Source organism: Caretta caretta, chromosome 4, assembly GCF_965140235.1.
Source record: "Caretta caretta isolate rCarCar2 chromosome 4, rCarCar1.hap1, whole genome shotgun sequence".
In the NCBI taxonomy this organism is placed as follows: Eukaryota; Metazoa; Chordata; order Testudines; family Cheloniidae; genus Caretta; species Caretta caretta.
Window position 1 is genome coordinate 152,998,650 of NC_134209.1, and position 19,261 is coordinate 153,017,910.

Sequence of the window (19,261 nt, forward strand, 5' to 3'; positions counted from 1 at the left end):
AGCCAAGGGACCTGTCTCTGCTGTTAACTCAAACATGGGCAGTTTCAGCTTCTGGTTGTCTTTGAATCCCTCCCCGCAATCCTAGGGAGGTTTTATCCTCCCCCCATTGCTTGGGTTTTAGGACCAGGGTTGTAAGGCCCCGTTGTGTAATCTAGCACAGGGAGGCAGCAGAGCCAGGACTACAAGAATTGACCAGTCACCCCCAGAAGAGAACACAAGGGTTGCGTAGGCGCATACACACCCAGCTTCACAGTGCATGCCATTGCTGGGGTGCAAGACCAGGGCTCAGCGCTGCAGCCTGAAGGAGGGACTCACAACTGGACACAACCTGCCCTCTTTTAAATCTTTACCCAAGAAATTAAAGCCCTCTGGCCTTGAGCAACTGTCTTCCTCTGGCTCAGGCTCTGGGCGGCTGCAAACCTGCGGAGATAGAAGCCAGAGGCTGGGGCACACACTGAGTTTTACAGCAGCAAAGGGAAGTCTTGCTCTTAGAAGTAAACAGAGAAGAGGCTTGAAAAGCTTGAAACATTTATTGTTAGTGGAAGTTGTTTCAGTCACAGGTAGGGCCAGGTGGTTGTTCCACTCCCTCTGCTTCCGCAGTAACACCCTGTGCAGAGGACGGAGCTCAAGGGATCTCAGAAATACAAGCACTCGTCACTGGCCCAGCCATCCCTTCCACCTGCAGTGCAGGGCCCCCTGCAGCCCAGCACTCGGCAGGACACGGCTGCGGTGCAGAGGGGAGGGGAGGCAGCAGCTGGGCCAACAGATGAGGAGTCCAATGGGAGCATTCTCTGCCACAGCCGCCTGACAACGGAACAGCACCACCCAGGCAGCTCCAGATAGATGCAGGCTCCACAGTCCCAGGCCAGACACGCTCCAAGGAATAACCACCTCGGCCAGGTTAAACCAGTGGCTAGGCACAGCCCGACATGCCGTGAATCAAGCCTCTGCCAGAGCGAGCCCACAGCACTAGACGCCAGATACCAACACGCATTTAATGCAGGCTGCTCCGGGCTGGGTACATTCTTCGACGCACAGCTGCCTCGAAATGCTGGACAAGCAGCAACAGGTTTATACAGCTGGGAAAGGTAAGTGTCCTGCCACTGTCTGTGGGTGCTGGTCAGTCTGTACTGCTGCAGCGCAGGTCCCCCAGCTGTCCCACAAGCAAGACCTGGTAACCTCCCACCCCGCTTAATCCTCCTCTTTGACCTTTTTCTTTTTCTTCTTCTTGTCTGGCTGGGGGGGCTCTTCCTGGGCCAGTTTCTTTTGCTTCTTGGGCAAGGGCTCTTCTGCCAGCCCATTCTCCTCCAGTGAGGTCTCCTGCTGCTGCTTCTTTCTCTTCTTCTTGGGCTGTGTGTCGTTTTCCTGAAGCAAAGTGGGGGTTAGAGGGGCCCTTTGAACCCCCCTGGGGTATAGCAGAGCACGGCCTGTACTCACAGGCGCATGCCCTGCTGGAGGGCCCTGCAGAGCAGCTCAGGCCTTACCTGGGCTAGAGGGCAACGTTCTGGAAAGGCTGATGCCTCTGTTGCGTGGACATGCGGTTTTCTAGGCCAGATCTGCAAGCAAGTCCCCACAGAGCCACAGACCAACATGGACAGCAGCAGCTGAGAGGAGAGCTCCACCCAGGGGGCTACTTGTGGAGGCTGGCCAGGACTAGGACCACACATCAGGGAGCCCGAGCAAGGTCTGGTGGTCCCAGCCCACTGTTCCCTTTGATTTCTCCTCACTCCCTGCCAGTTCAGGACCCTCGCTGCCCTGCCTGAGGGCAACTCTGCAATTTGGTATTTCATCCAAAGCCAGTCATCTAGGAGGATCCGAAACCTGGCAGATGGTGGCTACTCCCACCCGGCACCTGCCATTCAATCACAGGATAGTCCAGAGCACTGGCCTGCAGTGGCAGCATGGGGACATCATCCCCTGCAGCCAGGATTTGGGACCTCCAAGAGCTTCAGTCACTGGAGGAAGATGTGCCCCCCACAGGCACAGACCCACAAGCAGGCTGTGCTAGCCCACTGGGGCTCCAGCTGCATTCTCTCTCGGCCCTACCAGTGACATCAACCTGAGTCTGCAGGCAGCTGGGAACAATAACTCCAAGATGTAGGAGCTATATTCCCACCACGGGGTGAATGCTCTGGAGGGTCGTTACACCCACTGACCAGTTAGCCATTGCACAGATTAAAGCATGCAGGCAAGGAGCACGTAACCAGGTCAGTGCAGTCGGAGGCACTGCTCAGGGTGTCACAGGGGGGCACAGAGTATCTGTCTGAGCTGCAGGCTGACTGAGACACTCAGTGACCCCACTGCACCCGCTCAGCAATTCCCAGAGCCAGCTGCCTCTGTCCCCATCCGCTGTCTTTTGCTGATGTACGCAGGAGCAGAAACGAGGAGTCAGGAACCTGCATCGTTCCGAGCTCCCCAGGCAGGCGGTGGACATGCCCCTCACTCACCACCCGAGCCCCCTCCTCTCCCTCTGGACAGAACCTGTCTGCATCACACAAGTCGCAATGGAAATGCCAGCCCCCCTCCCCCCCATCAGTGAGGGCCTCTGCAGCCAGCCTAGACCCTAGGGCAGATTCCTGGTTCTTTACCTCTACCTCCATGGTTGTCTCCAGCACTGAGTTCTCTGCTTCCTCAGCAGCTGCTGCCACTGCCAAGGCTTCCAGCCGCTTCTTCTCCCGCTTCTTCTTTTTCTTCTCTTTCTTCTTGATTTCAGCGGCCACCTCAGTAGCCTGGCGAAAGGATAACGGAGGCTCCATCAGCACGGGCAACACAGGCCATGGCGACGGGCTCCCCACTCCCCAGGTGTCGGATCAGCCTCATTAAATCAGTTTTTGCCTCCAGCAGTTGGTCAGGCAGGAGATTTCACATCACATCTGGCACCCGCCCAGGAGTCCTGCAGCACCTCAGGCCCACTCCCAGCCCCCTCACCTCCACCATAGCCTCCTTCATGACATCAAGATTCTTGCGGGGAGGCTCTCCTGTCTCGTAGAAGGCCAGGCGCTCCTCTACCTGCTCCCGGAGCTTGTCACCAAAGACGCTCGTCGGGACATCTGCAGAGAGGGGGCAGTGTGAATGACAGGCTGCTAGCTATAGCAAAGCCCACTCCCCATCAATCCCCAGCCCCTGCCACCCAGCTGGCAGCCCCCCGTTTCCCAGCCCTAGAGCCGGCTTTGCTCAGAAAACAGGTGTCACCATTCACTACGTGAAATGCTGTTGACGAAAAATATTCCCATCATTGCAGAAGCCGCTGGGGTTTGTGTGACTGACTCCAGCTCGGCCAGGCAGGCCCCTCCCCCAGCCGGGGCTCGGGTGAAAGCGGCACCTGAGAAGCAGTCTATCCTGGAGGCGATGGTGCACTTGTTGGCCAGGTAGCGGGAGATGCGCCCCTTGTTGCGGGTAGCCGCTCGCCCGATGAAGGTGGAGTGGAAAATCAGCCCATATTTCGGGGTGTTGCCACGAGTCTTCAAGGCCCTGGAACAAGTACGGGAGCGAAGGTCGCTCTGAAGCCCTGACCCTGCTGGGGCTGGCGACTGACCACTCAGAGCAGCCTCTGGCCAGACACTGCCAACCCAATCTGACCTGCCTGGCCTGGTACAATGCAGCAGCCCACCCAGCGCTCAGCGGGGTGAACGCACCTGGGTGGCTGCAGCCGTACTGCGGGTCTGAAGGCCAGCCCCCCCGGCCACCCAGCTCTGCTCCTTCCTGCACCCGCAGAGCAGCAGAGCCACAGCTAACTTACTAACTCTGCCAAATGCTAGGAGCCAGAAGGTGTCGCACTCCTCCTCACACAGGCTGGCAGACGACAGGACGGGAGGAGAGCAGCTTTCCCTGTGACCAGCGGGCAGCTGGCACAGAACTGAATATGGATGCCTGGGGGAGCCACAGTCCACCAATACCCAACATCCCAGCTGCACAGCAGAAGCTGCCTGGCCCCTTCTCCTTCCCAGGAGTCAGATACATGTGACGGCCAGGTACTGGTCACATCCTGGCTGGCACTAGTGTCTATCAGACTCTGCCCATCACTCCCCCAGCGATCAGAATAGCTAACCTGCTGCATGGGTTCCCTGACAGACCCAGCACCAGGCACCAAACCGTTCAGCAAGAGCGAAGGAAAAGCCTTGGTGGTCGCTCAGAGACTGGGGCTGGTTTATCACTCACGCATGCAGCCGCGTCTGGCCAACATGTCAAGCCCAGCAGCCCAGGAGCCTGCCATCACCACGACCACCCTGCAGCTGTACCTGAAGAGGGCCTTCTCTGCCCCCAGGATCTGCACCGTTGAGGCTGGGTACTTGGCCAGGTTCGTCAGGCTGCCAGCATGGGAGATCAGACGGGCGCCCACCTGCAGAGATGCAAAGGAGACAAGCAGGGTGGCGAGAGACCTGAGGCTCTGCAATCCAGCTGCTTAGACTACAGGCCCAGCATGCAATGCTGCATTCTGTGCCACCTGGGCCCAGCCCTTGCTGGCTGGTTTGGGCCCTTCAGCTAGTATAGGCAGGCTCCCCAAGGCACAGATCAGCAATGGTTGCGTCTCAGCACAGAGCTCAGTGGATTGACAGATTCACACTAGAACATCATTTCTGTGGCCTGGGAGAGCACAGATCACCCCTGCCCCCAGCCCGAGGGCACTCACATAAGTGATCCCTCTCCTGCAATTCAGCTCCACCCTCTGACAAACACAGGCTAGGGACACCCTTCCTTACCCATCCACGCTAATAGCCATTAATGGACTTAACCGCCATGAATTTATCCAGTTCTCTTTTAAACCCTGTTACAGTCCTAGCCTTCACAACCTCCTCAGGCAAGGAGTTCCACAGGTTGACTGTGCACTGAATGAAGAAGAACTTCCTTTTATTTGTTTTAAACCTGCTGCCCATTAATTTCATTTGGTGACCCCTAGTTCTTATATTATGGGAACAAGTCAATAACTTTTCCTTATTCACTTTCTCCAGTGTGAAAAGTCCTAGCCTCTTTAATCTCTCCTCAGATGGGACCCGTTCCAAAACCCTAATCATTTTAGTTTCCCTTCTCTGAACCTTTTCTAATGCCAGTATATCTTTTTTGAGATGAGGGGACCACAGCTGTACACAGTATTCAAGCTGTGGGTGTACCATGGATTTATATAAGGGCAATAAGATATTTTCCGTCTTATTCTCTATCCCTTTTTGAATGATTCCTAACATCCCGTTTGCTTTTTTGACTGCCGCTGCGCACTGCGTGGATGTCTTCAGAGAACTATCCACGATGACGCCAAGATCTTTCTCCTGATTAGTTGTAGCTAAATTACCACCCATCATATTGTATGTATAGTTGGGGTTATTTTTTCCAACATGCATTACTTTACATTTATCCACATTACATTTGCCATTTTGTTGCCCAATCAGAAGGATCTCACAAAACTAAGCGAAGTTCTTCACAGTCTGCTTTGGTCTTAACTATCTTGAGCAGTTTAGTATCATCTGCAAACTTTGCCACCTCACTGTTTACCCCTTTCTCCAGATCATTTATGAATAAGTTGAATAGGATTGGTCCTAAGACTGACCCTTGGGGACCACCACTAGTTACCCCTCTCCATTCTGCAAATTTACCATTTATTCCTACCCTTTGTTCCCTGTCTTTTAACCAGTTCTCAATCCATGAAAGGATCTTCCCTCTTATCCCATGACAACTTAATTTACATAAGAGCCTTTGGTGAGGTACCTTGTCAAAGGCTTTCTGGAAATCTAAGTCCACTATGTCCACAGGATCCCCCTTATCCACATGTTTGTTGACCCCCTCAAAGAACTCTAACAGATCAGTAAGACACAATCTCCCTTTACAGAAACCATGTTGACTTTTGCCCAACAATTTATGTTCTTCTATGTGTCTGACAATTTTATTCTTTACGATTGTTTCAACTAATTTGCCCGGTACGGATGTTAGACTTCCTGGTATCACCTCTTGAGCCCTTTTAAATATTGGTGTTACATTAGCGGTCTTCCAGTCATTGGGTACAGAAGCTGATTTAAAGGACAGGTTACAAACCGTAATTAATAGTTCCGCAATTTCACATTTGAGTTCTTTCAGAACTCTTGGGTGAATGCCATCTGGGCCCGATGACTTGTTCCTGTTCAGTTTCTCAATTAATTCCAAAACCTCCTCTAGCGACACTTCAATCTGTGACAATCCCTCAGATTTGTCACCTACAAAAGACGGCTCAGGTTTGGGAATCTCCCTAACATCCTCAGTCGTGAAGACTGAAGCAAAGAATTCATTTAGTTTCTCTGCGATGACTTTATCATCTTTAAGTGCTCCTATTGTATCTCGATCGTCCAGGCGCCCCACTGGTTGTTTAGCAGGCTTCCTGCTTCTGATGTACTTAAACATTTTGTTATTACCTTTTGAGTTTTTGGCTAGCTGTTCTTCAAACTCCTTTTTGGCTTTTCTTATTACATTTTTACATTTAATTTGGCAGCGTTTATGCTCACCACTTCCCCGATGAGGGCAGAGAGACTGGGAGCCACCTGGCTCATCTTGGAACGGAGATACTCCTGCAGGTCCCTGCGGTACTCGGACAGCGAGATCACCCGGCTGGAGAAGCTCTCAATGTTGATGAGGTCAATGGGGGAGACATCCATCCCTGCACAGAGCAGATGTCAGCGCTCTCCAAGAACTGCCACTAGACCAGGGCAACCCCCGGGAGGTGCCGCAGCCCAGGAACTGCCACCCCCAAGAGAAGCAGCAGGTCAGAGTCCTGACCCTCCCTGTTAACAGCACTCAGTACTAGCCTATTGGAGTGGGGAGAGAATTCCTCCCGAGCCCCCCGCCACATCAGCCTCTGGTCAGTTTATGTCCTAATCAAGAAGGAACAGGTCAGATGATATGGGGAGCCAAGATCAGCCGTACCCCAGCCCCGGCAAACCAGAGCCATGGGCAACATATTCATGAGCCCTTAGACCCCGGAGCCAGCACTACTGACCTGCCCCTCCCCCATCCCTTGAGCCCTTAGACCCCGGAGCCAGCACTACTGACCTGCCCCTCCCCCATCCCATGAGCCCTTTGACCCCGGAGCCAGCACTACTGACCTGCCCCTCCCCCATCCCTTGAGCCCTTTGACCCCGGAGCCAGCACTACTGACCTGCCCCTCCCCCATCCCATGAGCCCTTTGACCCCGGAGCCAGCACTACTGACCTGCCCCTCCCCCATCCCATGAGCCCTTTGACCCCGGAGCCAGCACTACTGACCTGCCCCTCCCCCATCCCATGAGCCCTTTGACCCCGGAGCCAGCACTACTGACCTGCCCCTCCCCCATCCCATGAGCCCTTTGACCCCGGAGCCAGCACTACTGACCTGCCCCTCCCCCATCCCATGAGCCCTTTGACCCCGGAGCCAGCACTACTGACCTGCCCCTCCCCCATCCCTTGAGCCCTAGACCCCGGAGCCAGCACTACTGACCTGCCCCTCCCCCATCCCATGAGCCCTTTGACCCCGGTGCCAGCAGTGGAGACCCCCCCCCCCCCAATGGTTGCGAAGTGCCGCTAACCCATGGATGAACGAGAGGCGTCCAGAATGGCGTGGGCCTTGGCGCTGTCCATCACAATCTCCTCCAGCCCCTCCAGGCGCTCCTCGCTCAGCTCCTTGCGGTTCCCGATGCACTTGGCCAGGCGGCAGTAGGTGTAGTTGTCACTCACAATCTTGATGAGCTCTGGGAAGTGATACCCGTACCACTCTCTGCAGGAGGCCCGAGGGGAGCAGTCAGGGAGGGACGGGACGGACCTACCTACCATCTCCTCCCAGCCCACCCTGCCCCCGCAGCAGACGTGTCTCCCTGCTAACAAGACAGCCCAGGTCACAGGCTCCCTGGCTGGGGTGTACGCGGGCAGATGCTCTTCCTCCCCTTTCTGTGCAGTCAGTGCTGGGAGTTGCACTGCCTGCGGTAAGCACAGGGAGGAGACGATGCACGGGCTCCATACTAACCCCCAACCCCCCCTGCAGGCCCCGCAGGCCCGGGCAGAAGTGCTCTCTGCAGACAGGCTACATTCCCGATGCCGTCACCGCGGCCCCTCGCGGCTGATGCTGCTCAGAGAGCCCTCACCTGACGCGCATGGAGAAGGTGTTGATGTCCTTGTCCAGCTGGTCCAGCAGGCTGATGGACTGGATGATCATGTTGTCAACTCTGTTGACGTTGAATTTCACTTTGGCCCGTGAGTAGCTGTGCCCCAGGCCCAGCTGCGCCTTTGAGGCCGACTGGGCAGTGAGGCCCTTCACCAGGGTGTGGAAGTGCAGGCGGATCCCTGCGGACACAGAATGTCTGCTGAGCACTGGGGTCCCCCTTAATATCCCCACACCTCACCTCCAAAGCAAACAGGGACATGCCACGCACACAGGCAGGGCACTGGGGGACAGACCCAGGTGTATCACCCCGCGGAGGGCCTGCTAGCATCTCCACGCCTCGCTGCGGTACCCCGTCTCTTCTCACCTCGTGTGAGCTCTGCCACGACCCCTCCAGTCTGGCACTGGTAACCCAGCTCCTCTTGGACGGCAGCCCCAATTTTGGCATCACTGACTCCCAGCAATGCCTTCTTCTTCTTGGCCGGCAGGTTGGTCTCCAGGAGCAGCCTGAGGTCCTCGTGGAGAATCCCTGCCCCAGGAAGAGGGAGAAGTTAATGGGGTGTGCAGCTACAGGGCACCAATGGGAGCAAAGGGGGCAACACACAGCAGTGAGAGAGGAGAAGGGCAACAAGCCTCCAAGGCCACTGCAGGCCCAAAGGTCAGCAGTCGCCAGCCCAGCCTCACCTTCCGAGATGGCATTGACGTTCTCCAAGGCACTCTGGGCGGATTTGAATGGGGAGAAGGCCACGAGTCTGACGACGCTGTGGAACTTGCCGATGTTCAGGATGCTCTCCTCCACCTGGAATGGGCCACAGGGAAGTGGGTATCACACAGGGCAACCTGGGACCCCAACCCCGCAGGAGGGCCAGCATGGGGCCCAGCAGCACATACACTGACTGAGCATAAAGCCCCCACGAGTAATGCGGCGAAAGCACAGACTGCAGGCCCCAGCACACACTCTGCCCGGGTCACCTGCCCCGATAAGCACGAGGAGCAGCACAGCTGCAAATACCTGCCCCCCTGGGCTGGGCAGGGGGAGACCTGTGCCCAGAGCAGGCGCCCCTGAGTGCTCAGAGACAGGGTGACATCACTGCTTTCAGTGGATTGACAGATCTAGGATGCTCATCACTGCACTCGCCAGGAGCCGAGCTTGTGGCCTGCCCGCCTTACAGAACAGAGGCTCGGCCCTATCGGCTGGGTTCACACGCAGCCCAGAGCAACCCACCTTCCTAATGGCGTCCGGGTCCTACCGCCATGGGACAGTCCCACGCCCGGCAACCCGCCGCGCTACCCTCCTCCACGCACCTGGGCTTCAGCAGGACACATGGGGCAGCGCATCTCTGCCCCCCTGCAAGGACCCATCGCAGCTGGTTCCCTCCCCCACCCCACAGATGGGGGAACCTCCCGTTGTGCCACACACCAAGGGCAGCTCAGGGACAAGCCTAGGACGGGGCCCCCCAAGGAGACCCTGACGCCTCTCAGGGCCTGTTCAGCTGACAGAGCCGTGGGCACCCACTGGCCCTGCTTGAGGGGGAACTGACAGGGGGCTCCAGCACCCTGGGGCCTATGGTGACAGAGCGGGGGAGCAGGATAAACCCCCGATTCCCCCGCCCCCGGGGCAAAGGGGTGCGGCCTGGGGCCCGCACCTGGGGCAGCAGCAGGCTGATCTCCTCCACCTCCCGCACGGCGAACAGCGCGTAGCCGGCCGCGTGCTCGAACAGCACGTGGAGCAGCACCTGCGAGAGGGAGCGTTAGAGAGCGCGCCCGGTCCCCCGCCGGCCAGCCTCCCCCCCGCCAGCCAGCCTCCCCCCCAACCGCCCAAACCTAGCCCCCCCCCGCCTACCCCCCATCACCAGCCTCCCCCCCCAACCGCCCAAACCTAGCCCCCCCGCCTACCCCCCATCACCAGCCTCCCCCCCAACCGCCCAAACCTAGCCCCCCCCGCCTACCCCCCATCACCAGCCTCCCCCCCCAACCGCCCAAACCTAGCCCCCCCCCGCCTACCCCCCATCACCAGCCTCCCCCCCAACCGCCCAAACCTAGCCCCCCCCGCCTACCCCCCATCACCAGCCTCCCCCCCCAACCGCCCAAACCTAGCCCCCCGCCTACCCCCCATCACCAGCCTCCCCCCCCAACCGCCCAAACCTAGCCCCCCCCGCCTACCCCCCATCACCAGCCTCCCCCCCCAACCTAGCCCCCCCCGCCTACCCCCCATCACCAGCCTCCCCCCCCAACCGCCCAAACCTAGCCCCCCCCGCCTACCCCCCATCACCAGCCTCCCCCCCCAACCGCCCAAACCTAGCCCCCCCGCCTACCCCCCATCACCAGCCTCCCCCCCCAACCGCCCAAACCTAGCCCCCCCCGCCTACCCCCCATCACCAGCCTCCCCCCCAACCGCCCAAATCTAGCCCCCCCCCGCCTCCCCCCCATCACCAGCCTCCCCCCCCAACCGCCCAAACCTGCCCCCCCCGCCTACCCCCCATCACCAGCCTCCCCCCCAACCGCCCAAAACTAGCCCCCCCCCGCCTACCCCCCATCACCAGCCTCCCCCCCCAACCGCCCAAACCTAGCCCCCCCCGCCTCAACCCCCCAAATCTATCCCCACCCCCCCCGCCTCAACCCCCCAAATCTATCCCCACCCCCCCCGCCGGCCAGCCTCCCCCCCACAACCTCCCAAATCTATCCCCCCCCGCCTCAACCGCCCAAAGCTGTCCCCCCCCCTCGGCCAGCCACCCCCCCATCACCCCGGCCCCGCCTCTCCCCCCCCGCTCCTCGCCCCCGCTCCGGACCCCCGGCCTCCCGCGGCCGCCCCGGTCTCGGATTCCCCGCGGGCGGGCGAGCGAATCCCCGGCGGCCCCGGTCCAAGCCTTGGCCCCGCCTCCCCCGCCGGGCCGAGGGCCCGAACCGACCCGCCGCGGGGCCGATGGGCTCGGATGGGCCCCGCGGGCCGCTCACCATCCTGCTGCCTCCTCGCGCCACGGGGCCGCCGAGAGACCGCCGGAACCGGAACCGGAACCTGGGCTGCCCGCCAGTCAGAGCCCGCTCTTCCCCTCACCCGCCAATGGGGTAGCGAGAGCGCCCTCAGAGCCCGCCCCTTCCCCTCATCCGCCAATGGGGTAGCGAGAGCGCCCTCAGGGCCCGCCCCTTCCCCTCATCCGCCAATGGGGTAGCGAGAGCGCCCTCAGGGCCCGCCCCTTCCCCTCATCCGCCAATGGGATAGCGAGAGCGCCCTCAGGGCCCGCCCCTTCCCCTCATTCGCCAATGGGGTAGCGAGAGCGCCCTCAGGGCCCGCCCCTTCCCCTCATCCGCCAATGGGGTAGCGAGAGCGCTCTCAGAGCCCGCCCCTTCCCCTCATCCGCCAATGGGATAGCGAGAGCGCCCTCAGGGCCCGCCCCTTCCCCTCATCCGCCAATGGGGTAGCGAGAGCGCTCTCAGAGCCCGCCCCTTCCCCTCATCCGCCAATGGGATAGCGAGAGCGCCCTCAGGGCCCGCCCCTTCCCCTCATCCGCCAATGGGGTAGCGAGAGGCTGAGGGCCGGTCCTGTCTCCGCGGAGCCGACTCGCTGTGGGGCTCGGCTCGGCCTGAGGGCGCAGGCGCGGGGTCGCGTCCACCTGCCGTAACGGCAGCCTGGGCCCCGCCCCTTCTGCGCGCGGAGCGAGACTCCTGCGGCTCGAACGCCCGGGGGAGGGGCGGGGCAGGAACCGGGGGGAGGGGCGGGGACCCCCCCGGCAAGGGGCAGGGAACTGGGGGGGAGGGGTGGGGACCCCCCGGCAAGGGGCAGGGAACCGGGGGGGGGGGGAACGGCGGGGACCCCCCGGCAAGGGGCAGGGAACCGGGGGGGAGGGAACGGCGGGGACCCCCCGGCAAGGGGCAGGGAACCGGGGGGGGGAACGGCGGGGACCCCCCGGCAAGGGGCAGGGAACCGGGGGGGGGAACGGCGGGGACCCCCCGGCAAGGGGCAGGGAACCGGGGGGGGGAACGGCGGGGACCCCCCGGCAAGGGGCAGGGAACCGGGGGGGGGAACGGCGGGGACCCCCCGGCAAGGGGCAGGGAACCGGGGGGGGGGAACGGCGGGGACCCCCTGGCAAGGGGCAGGGAACTGGGGGGGAGGGGTGGGGACCCCCCGGCAAGGGGCAGGGAACCAGGGGGGGGGGAACGGCGGGGACCCCCCGGCAAGGGGCAGGGAACCAGGGGGGGGGGAACGGCGGGGACCCCCCGGCAAGGGGCAGGGAACCGGAGGGGGGGGAACGGCGGGGACCCCCCGGCAAGGGGCAGGGAACCGGGGGGGGGGAACGGCGGGGACCCCCTGGCAAGGGGCAGGGAACTGGGGGGGAGGGGTGGGGACCCCCCGGCAAGGGGCAGGGAACCAGGGGGGGGGGAACGGCGGGGACCCCCCGGCAAGGGGCAGGGAACCAGGGGGGGGGGAACGGCGGGGACCCCCCGGCAAGGGGCAGGGAACCGGAGGGGGGGGAACGGCGGGGACCCCCCGGCAAGGGGCAGGGAACCGGAGGGGGGGGAACGGCGGGGACCCCCCGGCAAGGGGCAGGGAACCGGAGGGGGGGGAACGGCGGGGACCCCCCGGCAAGGGGCAGGGAACCGGGGGGGGGAACGGCGGGGACCCCCCGGCAAGGGGCAGGGAACCGGGGGGGGGAACGGCGGGGACCCCCCGGCAAGGGGCAGGGAACCGGGGGGGGGAACGGCGGGGACCCCCCGGCAAGGGGCAGGGAACCGGGGGGGGGAACGGCGGGGACCCCCCGGCAAGGGGCAGGGAACCGGGGGGGGGAACGGCGGGGACCCCCTGGCAAGGGGCAGGGAACCGGGGGGGGGGGGAACGGCGGGGACCCCCTGGCAAGGGGCAGGGAACCGGGGGGGGGGGAGAACGGCGGGGACCCCCTGGCAAGGGGCAGGGAACCGGGGGGGGGAACGGCGGGGACCTGTAGGACCGCCCCCCGCGGCCAGACACCGACCTAGGAGCAGCCTGCGAAGCCGCCTTGTCGCTGGTTCCCCCCCCCCCAGCCGGGGAGGCTCCCGCGCGCCCCCGCAGCCCAAACGCTGCGACCCCAGCCCGGGCGCTCAGCAGGACCGAGAGGCGCCGCCAGGAGACCCTGACTCCGGGACCCGCCGGGCCTGGGCGCCCACCTGTGGGAACGGAGCCGAGCCGGCCCTCGGAGCCCTGGAGCCGTTCCTGGAGGATGGTCCATCAGTGGCTACGAGCCAGGCGGGCAGGGATGGGGGCCCGAGCCGCTGCCTGCCAGACGCTGGGCCCGGGCGAGGGATGGATCACTGGGTGATGCCCTGTTCCGTTCACGCCCGCTGGGCCCCTGGCCCTGGCCGCTGTTGGCAGACAGGACTCGGGGCCGGATGGACCTTTGGCCTGACCCAGCCTGGCCGCTCTTATGTTCTAAAGTGCAACAGCTTCACCAAGGCCACGCCAAGTGCCTGGCTCGGGCCTGCAGACCCCTCAGCACTGTAAACGACAGGGCTAAGAGACGTTATTCAGATTGCATCTTCCATTTGGTCATAGCCCCTGCCCTCCCGCGGACCCAGCGTATCGGGAATACACGACCTGCATCGCACCAAGACGACTGGGGTTGGAGCTTCCGAAAAATGCACTGGCTGTTGCCATGCCTAGTGCTCACTGGACACCCTTGAGCACCCAGGGCAGCCCCCGGCTGGTGCCGCACGGACCCTGCAGGCGGCTGCTTTAACAGCAACGCGTATTGAAGAGAGACATTGGGCCGAAAGGCGCAGTGCGTTTCTTGGATGTTGCGAAAGAATGGCAGAGTCAAGAAAAGGCAACAGGTAATGCGAACAGTGCGCTCAGAACTGGGATTAATCACGGTTAGTTTGTTTTGAGTTAATGGCTGAGTTAACTGCAATTAATTGACAGCCCTAGTTTAAAACCACACTCTGGGAGAAGCAGCGAGCTGCCAAGAGAATGGCGGAGCCCCTGTGCTGGTGAGGCAGTGGGGTGAAGACAGCAGCCAGGCAGGGTCAGGCCACTACAGAGACGCTCCATGGGGACACCTGGCTGCACTGGGCAGGTTTTTGAGAAGATGGCCAGGGTAGGTCACAAAGCCGAAGCACTGGCCGACTGCAGGATCAAAGGTGTGGAAGCAAATGGCTAAAACTATACCAGCTCACGCAGCCTCGAAGGCTTCACACAAGGGTCACAGGGAAGCTAATGGTAACCCACAAAGCGGCACGGGGGTCTCTGCTTTCCCCCCCCACTGCTGTATTAAGGCAGCCTGACAGGTTAGGGGGTTACGTTGTTTTGATCTTACAAAGTCAAACCTGGTTTTGCTGATGGTTCCAGTGAATTTCAGGCTCTCGGGTCTCAGCTAGCAGCGCAGGGGCGCTGAATGAGAAGTTTTATTTTCGCAAGTGGTCCTCAGGTGTTTGAATTACATGTTAACACAACCAGCCGGAGTCACTTTCTCTGGGCGTGTTTAAGATTTCACATGCATATGTCACAATCCTGTTAGACCAGAGATGGGCTGAGAGTTTCTAATGTAAACCAATCACACACTCCCAGCCCCTCCAGCCACATCACAAAGCTGCCAGAAAGGCCAACGCCCATTTCTGCCGCCTCTGCACCTCAAGGTTAAGGCTGAGCGGCTAAGGAAGCTGTGACATCATTCCAATCAGCTAGTCTAGCAGAAGGCTGGCAGGCAGCCAGCATCACACCGCGCCAAGGTGATCCTGGGAATTCCAGCCCTGGCAGTGGGCCCAGGCGGGTGGAGCACAGAATAACCTCGTGTGCCAAGCTGGGTTTAACACTTGAAGTTTATTCATTTCCAGAGCCCGAGAGTGCTAAGAACTGGTTACATGAGGGGATGGTGCAGCAGCATGCGCACGTACCAACAGACCCAAAGCTCCTCCGTGCACTCACCCACTAGCCATGGGGGAACTCAGCTCCCAGCCCCCCCCACGGCAGGAAAAGCTGCACTGATGTGACCCCCACAGCCCCTGGGGGAGAGGTTTGACACCAGCAGCTGGTGTGACGGGCTTTGAACTCACCCCACTGCAGGCATCTGTAGTGTTCAGAGCGGGAGCCCCAGGGGCTCCCTTTGCCCTCCGTCATGAACCCTTCATCCAGAGACAGGAGCTAGAGGCATGGCCCAACCGCCTGGCCAGGAGCCCAAACCCTCAGCACCAAGCAGGGCAGAAGGGCTGGGTTTCTCTTGTTGATCAGTTAGTCTGAGCTGGGCGGGGTTACAATGCCACTCCCAGCATCAGTGCAGGGCCAGTCCCTGAATCCCTGCCACTCAAATCCCACCTGGAGAGAGGTGTTCCTCCCCACAGAGCCCGCCCCGGGGGGTTTGCCAGGGGCTGAGCAGATCAGGAGCCAGGAGCTCCGTGGCCAGGTTGGGGCTGTTAGGACAAGGAGCTGCTGGGGTGGGTGTTGGGAGAGTTTTCACTGGTGAGTGTAATGTGTACAAACAGGCCCAGCCCCGACACCTCAGTCACCCCCGCCCCAGGAGAAAGGCAGCTCGCAGATGCACCAGGAGGGCAGGGAGGAGGAAGGGCAGCCTGAGGCCCAGGCAGGAGCGAATACACACGCGCGCACAGTTATGCCAAGGTCCCCCCTCAGCAGGGCAGCAGAGCGAGTGGTTTCATGAGCTGGAACCCAGCGAGCCAAGGCTGTGACAGGGAGGGGAGTGCCCCAGTGCTCCGGGGCGCTCTGCTGGGGTCTGCTGCGCACACAGGCTAGCACGTCCCTGCCCAGAAGGGGCTCGGAGAAGAGACTCAGCAACGGGCTGGGGAGGGGGGGCTGTGCAATGAACACCAGTCTCTGTGGGGGTGGGGGTTCCCCTAGGAGAGGAGGCGGCCGTGCAGCTCACACAGCTGCTCTGGCGTCAGGACGAGCTTGTGCACTTGGCCATGCCCAGGCTGGCACGGGAAGGTCACTTTGCCAACGTACACAGTGTCTTCCTTCTTCTCCTCTTTGGCCTGGAAGAGCAAGGCGGAGGGTCAGGGGCAGCAGGACTCAGGCTGATAAAAGCCCCCCAAGCCCCCCATTACCAAGTGCCAGGAGGGTAACACTGTGTTATCTCCTAGGGGCCAGCTCCAGAGGGTGTTGCCCGAGGGGGTTTCACACACCCCTGGACCCGGTTGCCTTTCCTCCCTGGCAGGGACCGTTGTCAGCAGGCCCGTGGAGCTCCATTCAGCCCAGAGCCATGCTGCATGGGGATGGCGTGTGCTACCCCCCAGGAACAGCGACTAGCTCCCGAGGGCTGCAGGTGCTAGGACCTGCAGCCCCCAGACTGCTAATCCGAATCCTCCAGATCCTGGCAGGGGAGCTCGTGTGCGCAGGCCATGGGAACTCAGCACAGACCCTACTGGGGCTTGGGGAGGACAACTGCCAGGCCACCTGCTCCCTCAGCTCCTGCATCCCAGTGCTGTGGGTAACGCTCCCAGGAGAGCCGCGTCTCACCTTGAGGAAGGCCAAGGATGGGAAGGTGGCGAAGTCGGTGAGGACATTGGCCCCGGGGTGCTGCAGAACCGTTTCCCTCATCACTTCATCCTGCAAGGGAGGAAAGGGGAGCAGGGCAGCATCATCCCTCCAGATGTGCACCCTGCAGGGCACCCAGCACCCCCGGCCGCAGGTGTGGGGTGGGGAGCTCCCTGCCTCTCCTGCCAGGGTCTCCAGCTGGCAAGAGCAGCTCCCCGCATCACCCAGGAAGGGTTCGAGGACGGGGATGGCTAACCCTGCCTCACCCAGGGTAAATTACAAGATGTCTAAGCGGCTCCATAGGTGGCGTTCCCTTCTCCCCCCCGTCCCCCCCCCCGACTCCCGAGTATGCAGCACGCCCAAGGCAGAGCATGCACAGAGCACATGGACATTTTCGGGGGGGGGGGGGGGGGAAGACGTGGCTATCTGGGGTTGCAGCCATTTTATTCACAGGTCAAAGGAAATATTTGTTCACATCAAAAAAGCATCACGTGTAACAGTCTCCCCTTGGATAGCAGGGGCTGCGGGTCGGGAGCGAGGGGCACCGGCAGGGCTGGGGGGGGGGGAAGGGCTGGGCTAGCAGGGGCTGCGGGTCGGGAGTGAGGGGCACCGGCAGGGCTGGGCGGGAGCCCAGGGCCGGGCTAGCAGGGGCTGCGGGTCAGGAGTGAGGGGCACCGGCAGAGCTGGCGGGGGGAGCCCAGGGCCGGGCTAGCAGGGGCTGCGGGTCAGGAGTGAGGGGCACCGGCAGGGCTGGGGGGGGAGCCCAGGGCCGGGAGTGAGGGGCACCGGCAGGGCTGGGGGGGAGCCCAGGGCCGGGCTAGCGGAGGCTGTGGGTCGGGAGTGAGGGGCACCGGCAGGGCTGTGGGGGAGCCCAGGGCTGGGAGTGAGGGGCACCGGCAGAGCTGGGGGGGAGCCCAGGGCTGGGCTAGCAGGGGCTGCGGGTCGGGAGCGAGAGGCACCGGCAGGGCTGGGGGGAGCCCAGGGCCGGGCTAGCAGGGGCTGCGGGTCGGGAGCGAGAGGCACCGGCAGGGCTGGGGGGAGCCCAGGGCCGGGCTAGCAGGGGCTGCGGGTCGGGAGCGAGGGGCACCGGCAGGGCTGGGGGGGAGCCCAGGGCCGGGCTAGCAGGGGCTGCGGGTCGGGAGTGAGGGGCACCGGCAGGGCTGGGGGGGAGCCCAGGGCCGGGCTAGCAGGGGCTGCGGGTCGGGAGCGAGGGGCACCGGCAGAGCTGGGGGGGAGCCCAGGGCCGGGCTAGCAGGGGCTGTGGGTCGGGAGCGAGGGGCACCGGCAGAGCTGGGGGGGAGCCCAGGGCCGGGCTAGCAGGGGCTGTGGGTCGGGAGTGAGGGGCACCGGCAGGGCTGGGGGGGAGCCCAGGGCCGGGCTAGCAGGGGCTGCGGGTCGGGAGCGAGGGGCACCGGCAGGGCTGGGGGGGAGCCCAGGGCCGGGCTAGCAGGGGCTGTGGGTCGGGAGCGAGGGGCACCGGCAGAGCTGGGGGGGAGCCCAGGGCCGGGCTAGCAGGGGCTGTGGGTCGGGAGTGAGGGGCACCGGCAGGGCTGGGGGGGAGCCCAGGGCCGGGCTAGCAGGGGCTGCGGGTCAGGAGTGAGGGGCACCGGCAGGGCTGGGGGGGGAGCCCAGGGCCGGGAGTGAGGGGCACCGGCAGGGCTGGGGGGGAGCCCAGGGCCGGGCTAGCGGGGGCTGTGGGTCGGGAGTGAGGGGCACCGGCAGGGCTGTGGGGGAGCCCAGGGCCGGGAGTGAGGGGCACCGGCAGAGCTGTGGGGGGAGCCCAGGGCCGGGCTAGCAGGGGCTGCGGGTCAGGAGTGAGGTGCACCGGCAGGGCTGGGCTAGCAGGGGCTGCGGGTCGGGAGCGAGAGGCACCGGCAGGGCTGGGGGGAGCCCAGGGCCGGGCTAGCAGGGGCTGCGGGTCGGGAGCGAGGGGCACCGGCAGGGCTGGGGGGGAGCCCAGGGCCGGGCTAGCGGGGGCTGCGGGTCGGGAGCGAGGGGCACCGGCAGGGCTGGGGGGGAGCCCAGGGCCGGGCTAGCGGGGGCTGCGGGTCGGGAGCGAGGGGCACCGGCAGGGCTGGGGGGGAGCCCAGGGCCGGGGTAGCAGGGGCTGCGGGTCGGGAGTGAGGGGCACCGGCAGGGCTGGGGGGGAGCCCAGGGCCGGGCTAGCGGGGGCTGCGGGTCGGGAGCGAGGGGCACCGGCAGGGCTGGGGGGGAGCCCAGGGCTGGGCTAGCGGGGGCTGCGGGTCGGGAGCGAGGGGCACCGGCAGGGCTGGGGGGGAGCCCAGGGCTGGGCTAGCGGGGGCTGCGGGTCGGGAACGAGGGGCACCGGCAGGGCTGGGCTAGCAGGGGCTGCGGGTCAGGAGCGAGGGGCACCGGCAGGGCTGGGGGGGAGCCCAGGGCCGGGCTAGCGGGGGCTGTGGGTCGGGAGCGAGGGGCACCGGCAGGGCTGGGGGGGAGCCCAGGGCTGGGCTAGCAGGGGCTGCGGGTCGGGAGCGAGGGGCACCGGCAGGGCTGGGGGGGAGCCCAGGGCTGGGCTAGCGGGGGCTGCGGGTCGGGAATGAGGGGCACCGGCAGCGCAATGAGGGAGATGCATACGAGCGCCACCAGCCCATGGCAGACTCTCAGCTGTGCCTTGCTCTCCTGGAGCACTGGCCGCTCCCGGCTTGTGGCCTGTCCGGGCCCTGCTGCCCGCTCGCGGCCTCGGCGCCAGACGGGGCT

At 63.3% G+C, this 19,261-nt stretch overlaps 2 protein-coding genes and 3 non-coding genes across 15 annotated transcripts in view; all 5 read right to left on the reverse strand.

Moving 5' to 3' along the window:
• Nucleotides 1-511: 511 nt before the first annotated feature.
• Nucleotides 512-11,120, reverse strand: NOP56 (NOP56 ribonucleoprotein). Its single transcript, XM_048846509.2, has 12 exons — nt 11,044-11,120; nt 9,735-9,824; nt 8,773-8,887; nt 8,456-8,617; nt 8,072-8,270; nt 7,520-7,707; nt 6,465-6,616; nt 4,239-4,339; nt 3,323-3,471; nt 2,929-3,050; nt 2,589-2,729; nt 512-1,365 (listed from the first exon to the last, which is right to left on the reverse strand). Exons 1-12 carry the CDS (start codon nt 11,044-11,046, stop codon nt 1,192-1,194), a joined length of 1,596 nt encoding a protein of 531 aa, XP_048702466.1. The 5' UTR covers nt 11,047-11,120; the 3' UTR covers nt 512-1,191.
• Nucleotides 2,808-2,876, reverse strand: LOC125636312 (small nucleolar RNA SNORD57). The gene has a single exon (XR_007356548.1). It is a non-coding gene; the product is annotated as a small nucleolar RNA SNORD57 (small nucleolar RNA).
• LOC125636313 (small nucleolar RNA SNORD56) lies at nt 3,171-3,241 on the reverse strand. Its single transcript, XR_007356549.1, has one exon. It is a non-coding gene; the product is annotated as a small nucleolar RNA SNORD56 (small nucleolar RNA).
• Nucleotides 7,795-7,929, reverse strand: LOC125636315 (small nucleolar RNA SNORA51). The gene has a single exon (XR_007356551.1). It is a non-coding gene; the product is annotated as a small nucleolar RNA SNORA51 (small nucleolar RNA).
• A 3,736-nt stretch (nt 11,121-14,856) lies between the features above and the next one.
• DCTN1 (dynactin subunit 1) overlaps nt 14,857-19,261 on the reverse strand; it is a 138,612-nt gene continuing 134,207 nt past the window's right edge. For all 11 annotated transcript variants that reach the window (XM_048846488.2, XM_048846489.2, XM_048846487.2 and 8 more), the window contains 2 exons: nt 16,526-16,615; nt 14,857-16,041 (listed from right to left, as the gene is read on the reverse strand). In XM_048846488.2, the coding sequence (XP_048702445.2) occupies nt 15,904-16,041; nt 16,526-16,615 (228 nt within the window). In that variant the 3' untranslated portion in view covers nt 14,857-15,903. The remainder of the gene's footprint in view (nt 16,042-16,525; nt 16,616-19,261) is intronic.

Coding starts and splice junctions, on each gene's coding strand:
- NOP56 (XM_048846509.2), bottom strand. Junction 7,708..8,071: donor ACCTTCTCCATGCGCGTCAG/GTGAGGGCTCTC, acceptor GGCCTCCTGCAG/AGAGTGGTACGGGTATCACT. Junction 6,617..7,519: donor CGCCTCTCGTTCATCCATGG/GTTAGCGGCACT, acceptor TGCTCTGTGCAG/GGATGGATGTCTCCCCCATT.